The 7,562-nt window shown below is 48.0% G+C and overlaps 1 protein-coding gene across 2 annotated transcripts; it reads left to right on the forward strand.

The window, feature by feature from the left end:
* Positions 1-737: 737 nt before the first annotated feature.
* Positions 738-7,141, forward strand: TCF21 (transcription factor 21). 2 transcript variants are annotated; one of them, XM_032159346.2, is made up of 3 exons: positions 738-1,464; positions 3,325-3,422; positions 4,768-7,141. In XM_032159346.2, exons 1-2 carry the CDS (start codon positions 1,015-1,017, stop codon positions 3,412-3,414), a joined length of 540 nt encoding a protein of 179 aa, XP_032015237.1. In that variant the 5' UTR covers positions 738-1,014; the 3' UTR covers positions 3,415-3,422; positions 4,768-7,141. The 2 variants fall into 2 exon arrangements, with proteins under 2 accessions (XP_032015237.1, XP_058286659.1); XM_058430676.1 differs by lacking the exon at positions 4,768-7,141 and having other exon boundaries at positions 3,325-3,869.
* Positions 7,142-7,562: the final 421 nt, after the last annotated feature.

Below are 7,562 nucleotides of genomic sequence, written 5' to 3' on the forward strand. Positions count from 1 at the left end.
GAAAAAAAAAAAAACCGAGGGGAAAGTTTCCATTTATTAGGAAAAGATGATCAACTAACATAATGTTTTTCACAAACTCAAACTGCCCTCTCATTCCCTACCCACTCCCACTAAGCTTTGTGTGGTTGGGTTTGAGTGTGCAAATCAAGTATGTTTGTGTACACATAGGCAGTCCTTTGATGTCTTGAAAATGACCAGGTGTAGGTGAAATGTTTTATACTTACTTTTCCATCACCATAAAGATTCTAGGAAGCACTTGTCTTCATTTATCCCGGGGAAGGTGGAAGGAAATCTCGGTAAAGACTTGGAGTCTTATGAGGTGTTGGCAGGATGCGGTTGATACTCCCTGTATTTTAATTCGTGTTTTCTTGGGAGGAGAGAGGGCATGGAGTGTAGGTGGAAGGCCCAGAAAGAGCCAAACGATCTAGTCGTTTTTCTAAAGTTCTCAGTAACAACCAGTTGTGACGTCTTAAGAGGGAAAGAAGGCCTTTTAGAGATGGACAGGACATGCTTCTCCTCGGCCCCGGCCACAGTTGGGAGAAGGTGGCTGGTAAGTACATGATGCAGTTGAGTTCATTTACATTACAAGTTGCAAATCAGGGTCTGTGCATTGAGTTTCCCTCTGGTTGTGAAAGGGGTCTAAGCGCTTTGCTGGGGCCTAGCAGGCCCCTCCCCTGGGCTGCAAGGATCCGCCCCTGTATTCCCCAGATAAATTCCTAGTGTCCACCAAATTCCTCAGCGCTCGCTCACACTCCTCTACGGCCACGACTCTGGGAGTGGAGAAACAGAGAGCCGGTTCCTCTGCTGCAGAAGTCCTCGAGGTTCCTTCTCACAACTCTGCGAAGGGGAAAGCGTTGTGAGACCCAACCAGACCCTAACTCCAGCTCCCAACAGGAGGTGGCTGAGCCACACTCGGGAGGCCTCTTGGTTTCAGGGTCTCTCTCTCTCTCTCACACACCCTCTTCCTCTCTCTCTCTCTCTCTTTCTCTCTCTCCCTCGTCCACACCCCCAAACATGTCCACCGGCTCCCTCAGCGATGTGGAGGACCTTCAAGAGGTAGAAATGTTGGAATGTGACGGGCTGAAAATGGACTCGAACAAGGAATTTGTGACTTCCAACGAGAGCACCGAGGAGAGCTCCAACTGCGAGAATGGGTCTCCCCCGAAGGGCCGCGGCGGCCTGGGCAAGAGGAGGAAGGCGCCCACCAAGAAGAGCCCCCTGAGCGGGGTCAGCCAGGAGGGGAAGCAGGTCCAGCGCAACGCCGCCAACGCGCGAGAGCGGGCCCGCATGCGAGTGCTGAGCAAGGCCTTCTCCAGACTCAAGACCACCCTGCCCTGGGTGCCCCCGGACACCAAGCTCTCCAAGCTGGACACGCTCAGGCTGGCGTCCAGCTACATCGCCCACTTGAGGCAGATCCTGGCTAACGACAAATACGAGAACGGGTACATTCACCCGGTCAACCTGGTGAGTGCCCCCGGGGCTGCAGCTGCAGTCCAGGCGCGCCCGCACTCCCGCCTGCGGTGGGCGCGAGTGCGCGCGGGTCTGGGAGTGGGGGTGCGGGCGCGGCGGTGACTTACACACCTCGGCCACCGCGGGCCTAGAGCCTCCAGGGACCGGAGGCGGGCGGTCTAGACACGGCCCTCGCTCTCTGCCCTACCAGCCCCCGGAGCGGGAGTGATTTATGCGAGGGTTTGACGTGGCAGCCCAATTAAAGGTTTGCAAGTGTATTGAGTTGGCACAGAGGAGGGATCCCCCGCGCCCGCTCCATCGCCATCCTCCCTGGGGTGCAGTGGCTGCTGCGGAACTGAGAACACTGACAAGACGCTGCGAGCGGAGAGGCGTTTTGTTAATCCTTTTTTCTTTTAGCAGAGAGTGGAGCTTGATTTTCCTTTCCTTGTAAATAAAAACACCCAACTCTGTTTCTTTCACAAGCATATTTAGGACCATTGGATAAGGACACATGTATGCCCCCCTAAATTGTCCATGTAAGCCCCCAACCACTTAAATATTCTGTGCTTCTCCTATAAGTGGATTAATATTTTTAAATCCTAGAAGTTCTAGTAATGATCAGCAAAATCAGTAAATCTTCACTAGTATGAGTGTAACAAATATTAAAATAGGTCACTCTCATCCAAGATTTAAGAAATGTTACCTTTTATCTTAAAAAGTAATGCCCATTGAGCCTAACTTTTTAATAAAAAAAACTGATAATCATTGAATCTACTTTTTTCTCAAATGTATCTTACTGTTTAAGAAATATATCTTAATTTTTTTATTTGATTTTATTTTAAAACTTCTAGGATCTAAAGAAAAGCAATAACAACTTACTAGGACCTCTGTTTGTATACGATAAGAATGAGAGATTTTTCCTCTTAAAAGGCAAGTCTTATCAGCCAGCACTAGAGCAGTAGTGAGAGAGATCTGAATTGTCTTCTCACCGAATTGGTTTCTGGAATTGCTGGAGAAGAAGATGAAAACCCACATTTTGCCATGAAAAATGTTTTCCCTCCAATTGAAAGTTTGGGTTTTTTTTTTTTTCCAATGAGCAAATAGCTTTTTTAAATCTTCACCTAAAATGAAAGTGTTGCCTCGAATATTTGCAATTGCTACTCTCTTCATTTTTTAATAAGAAACTTAAATGAGCTTTATTATAAAACAGCCCGGAGAAAGGAAGAGAAAGCATGCTTTCTCAGTCCAGCACGAAGACGATCTTAAATTAAAAGTCAACGTAGTTTTTTTTTTAGCATTTTTTTTCCTTAAGAGGTGGTGATTAATTTAGAAGCTGTAGTCAAAGCCGGTGTTTGCGATGGAAGAAACGAAAGTCGGACTAGGGAAATAGGTGGCGATGAAAGGCAATGAAAGCGACAGGGCCCTGAAACCCGACCACCGCCTCAGAAGGAGGCCAGGAGGGCGCTTCGCCCCGAACTCGGTGCCCAGCAGGCACAGGGTCGTTCTGGGCTTTCCCGCTCAGACTGCTAGAGCGTCTGCCTCCAGGCAGTGCCACAGCACCACCCACTCTCAGCTTGCCCAGGGCTTCCTGCATTGAGTCTCACAAGGAACCCAGTATGAGCCCTTTTGGCTCTCGTTCTAAAAGACCACTGCCAGCACCACCACCACCTCTGAGCTGTGACTCGGCGCCAAGGCAGCTATTTGCTTCATGCAGCCGCGGGGTGCGCTAGGACCGGGAGTAAATTGCAGAGATAACCGGTCTCTCCAGCGCACCGCCTGCCCCCACCGCCCCCCTTCCTTTCATCTCAGGCCCCGAGTCCACCCCACCCCCTCCGCCACGGCCACTTACCTCCTCCACCTTCTTCTTTCCCGCAGACGTGGCCCTTTATGGTGGCCGGGAAACCCGAGAGTGACCTGAAAGAAGTGGTGACCGCGAGCCGCTTATGTGGAACCACCGCGTCCTGACCTTGGAGGTGCGAGTCTGGGAAAGGCGCGCTCCCGGGGGGAGCGGGCCCCGGGAAGGCGACCCCTGCCCTTCGTGCTCTCTGTCTCTGCTTCCCCCTCGCAATGCTCCTCTCTCTGTCCCACCCCGCGAGAACACTTTACAACGACGAGGAGATTCGTTTCCAAACCAGAGGAGATCGATTGTACTTACAAAGATTCCCATCTATTTAACTTTATTAACTTCTACCGTGAATGACTCTGCAAGCCTTGCTGGTCCAAGTGCAATATGTAATTATAAATATATAAATAGATAAGAGCCTATCAATGTATCTTTTGTACAATATGTTGTAAAATGTAGATCATAGGATAGCTGACTTTGACAGTCACATTTATAAAGTAATTCACTTAAAGATATATATTTTTTTCAAACCAGTTTTGCTACTTTTGAAAATAAATCTTTCTTTATATTGCTAAAAGCTCTGATATTCGGTGTGATTTTTAAAAAATATTTGGAATAAGAAAGTGGGAAACTATGGGGAAGCTTGACAATGAAAATGATTCTTTTAAACCTCAATCTAAACTTCTAGAGATAGAAGAAAATTGCATATGAGTTTCATAATGAAGATGCAGATTATGTTTTATACTGAAACCTTAAAAAAGAAATATGTCGGTTACTTTTAAGGCTAATAGAAATCATATAACTGTAAACAAAGAATGGGCAGTATTAAAGTTATCCACAGTTACACAGTTCAAGAGTAAAACGCACCAGAAAAAGGAAATCCAATTTTCATGGATTCCACAGTATGACTGCTGACACGGGCGAGAAAGTAAACTCCACCTTTTGTCACCTTCCAGGTGTGGGCATAGCTGCAAACTAGTGAAGAAATAATAGAAGCTATGAAAGATGTAAATTCCATAACCCTTAGGGTGTGTTTCAGGATTTTCAAAGCTCTGCAGCATACCTTATCTACATTTCTTATTAATAATCCATTAATTAATTCTAACAATAAACCCGCATGCCTGCCTTTTGGTTGCGGTTAGCGGGTGCGTTTAGCTCCCGCCACGACTTCCGGCGGACTGGGTTTAATTTAAACATTTTCCAGGCTACGGAACAGCTCCTAGGGGAAGATTAAGTTGAGATAAACAGAGAAGCAAGGCCGAGGAGCCTGGGACCCGGCTCCCTCACTGCCCCAGCGCAGCCCGTGGCGGCCGATGCGCCAGATGCCACCGGGGCTGTTTAATGTTCGGGGTTATGACCGCAGTGTTTACAAGACGTCTTCGGTTATTTATACTGTTATTCCTCGCAGAGAGCCTTGAAACTTCCGCTTCATTTGCTCTTTCTTTTCGATTTTTTACCCTTTTTTCTCGGCTTAGTTTGGTACCTGGAGCGAGAGCTTCTCCGCCCTTCCACCAACCCCACAGGCCGCTTCGCGGGTGGAGCCCTCTGCCTGGCCATGGAGGAAGGATCCCGCTAGGCTGGTCCCGACTGGAGAAGCTGCTCTGCCAGGTGTGCTCTCTGTCAGTGATAGTGACCTCATTACCAAGGGGTGGCGACCACATTACTAAGCGCAATTCCCCATTCTCCAAGGGCTGAGAACTTCGGTGACTTCATCCACCTGTCTATTTGCACATGGAGGACTTTTCAAGATGTCAGGATACCCTTCCATCACCCCACCACCGCCACCCCAACTTGACTTTCAAGAACACATTTCAAGCTCTGGCCAGAGTCCCGTTCCTCAAATTCATGTGTTCTGTCCTTTCTACCAGAGGGATAGAGACCATGCCTCTACCTATCCAGAGTTCAAATCAAAGAGTCCCCAGTGTGATTCAATTGTTTGCCTTTCACGTTTCACAAATTTTCCAATCTCCCACTCACGTTTTTACAAAACAAATGTTCTAAATCCTGAGGATTCCATGCAGGCCGTCCATAGAGAAATAACTTTTTCTTGCACATTCCCTTACAACCCCAATCTATACATGGATTTTTAGAAAGTCTTCATGGCTATCTATAGTTCCCTACCAATAATTTGAAGCCTTTGCTTTAGGCAGGAGGCATGTGGCTATGAATAGGGAACACGTAGATTTGACCCTGGTTCTGCACCCAACTAGCTGTTTCTTGAAAGAGCCTGGATCCTCAGTTTTCCCATCTCTGCAAGCAGGGATAAAGGTAATGAGAATGATAATAATCATTATATGCAGACCTTCCTCTTTCATCTTACAGAGGCTTAGTGGGGCTCAAATGAGATTATATCTGTAAAATCCCTTGGTAAAGCAAAGGCTCCGTGAAAATGTCAGTTACTTTTACTAAGTGGCGGGTAGTGAATTATCTGTGCCTAGACCCAAACTGAAAGTGTCTCAGGCAGGAAGCTCCAAGGGGTGTGTGTTTATAGCATCCAGGCAATGATCTTTTTTTTTTCCCACGAACTAAAATACCTCTTTTTGGTATCTATTGACTCTTTCTCTCTCTCTTTCTGTCTCTCTTTCACCTTGCACCTCTCTCCAGTGCTCTCTAAATTTGTCCAGAACTTTCTTTTTCCTAGAAATCCAGAGAGCAAAGTCAGAGCCTGGCACCTGCAGATAGGATGACACTGGTGTCTGATGGTGAGGCTGCCCAGTCCCATCAGGAGCCTCAGCCAAGGAGGGGCCTGGGCACACTCAGGTCCCCATGGTTGTCCATTGAATGGAGTGAGGATCGAGGTAGGAATGACTGGGTGGTGGCTGCCACTAGCCCAGGAACATGACAACGTGACCACACCACACATGCCTCCAACACACACCCACAGTCTAAACATCTCTCCTTCTCAGTGGGCCTTTCTCCCATTCCAGATCATCAGCACACCCACACCCACCATAGGTCTCTCTCCTCTGGTCTTCCCAGAAGGGTAAAACTCCCAGCCTACCCTGCTCCAGCTCCAGCCCAGGTAGTTGGTGTGTCTCAATTTGAATGGGGGTGGGTAGCTTCATAGAAAGAATGGGGAACTCCCTTGGCCTCAAGCCAGTATAGTTTGGAGGTTGGGGGTCGGGGGTGTTAAGAGTGGGGAGTATCCTGCCTATGACCTCTAGGTTATGAAAACTATCTTAGAAGGTGCTTTTAGAAAGAACCAGGAGAACAACCAAAGCAGCTTACAGACGCCTGAACGGAGAATGAAGTGTTTCAAGTAAGCGAGTCTGCAAGTTCTCAGAAGCAGACAGATATCCAATCTGGACTGCAGCCAGGGAAGTCCTCTCTCTCTCTCTCTCTCTCTCTCTCTCTCATTGCTTGTATGACTTCACAAGCAACTCAGGATCATTCTAGCAGGCTTTCCCACTGTCAAACAGAGACTTCATTCTAAAAAGAGAAGCGATAAACAGAGCTCCAGCTCCGCTGGCTCTATATATTTACTGATTAGTGGAAAACACTGACCAAGGAGACTTTTAAGCCAGTGGTTCTTCGGCATCACCTAGACGCCTCCACCCTCCAGAGATCCTGAGTCCAGAGTCTGAAGTGGGGACCCAGGTGATGCCATTGCTGCTGGTCCCAGGACCACATTTTAACAATCAATGTTTTCAGATGTCTCATGACGAACACTACTTAATGCAGTGGGAAAGAAAATATTACAGAGGAGAATTTTTTCTTAAAGAAGCTGCATATTCTGGACTCTAGTTTAATTCACTCCAGGATGGCACGCAATGGATTCCTAATTCTTAAATGCCATTCAGTCTGGACTTCAAAGCACTTGTCTTCAAAAAATAAAAGATTTGTTCCACCCGGGTGTGTGGACATGGATGTGCTCATCCTGTGTTCTCAGACAGATTTCAGTCATTAGATGATGTTTTTAAGTCCTGAGTGGATTAAAGCCAGACTTCCCTTGGCTCCGTTGCGACCTCTAAGGGAGAGAGAAATCTGGGCGCCCTGGAATCACGTCCCCTGCAAGAGAGTCCCTTGGTCCATTCTCGGGCCAGAAAAAAATCTCCCCATCACTCCAGTGCGAGTGGTTGGCCTTGCTCTGGTCCGGCACTGTATGCGTCGGGAAGTCGGCCTGGAGTTGGAGTTGCAGGGACGCCAGGGCTGGTGGCGAGCGCAGCAGGAGTGCGTGGAGAGCTCGCTGCCAGCGGGGAGCTGAGCGCAAACGCGGAGGACGGAAGCAGCCTCTGAGGCTTTCCCGCCCGGGAGAAGAGTTTTTGCAAGT

The sequence above is a fragment of the Hylobates moloch genome, unplaced genomic scaffold (assembly GCF_009828535.3).
Source record: "Hylobates moloch isolate HMO894 unplaced genomic scaffold, HMol_V3 SCAFFOLD_2, whole genome shotgun sequence".
NCBI classification, from domain to species: Eukaryota; Metazoa; Chordata; class Mammalia; order Primates; family Hylobatidae; genus Hylobates; species Hylobates moloch.

Coding starts and splice junctions, on each gene's coding strand:
- TCF21 (XM_032159346.2), top strand. CDS start 1,015: ATGTCCACCGGCTCCCTCAGCGATGTGGAGGACCTTCAAGAGGTAGAA. Junction 1,465..3,324: donor ACATTCACCCGGTCAACCTG/GTGAGTGCCCCC, acceptor TCTTTCCCGCAG/ACGTGGCCCTTTATGGTGGC.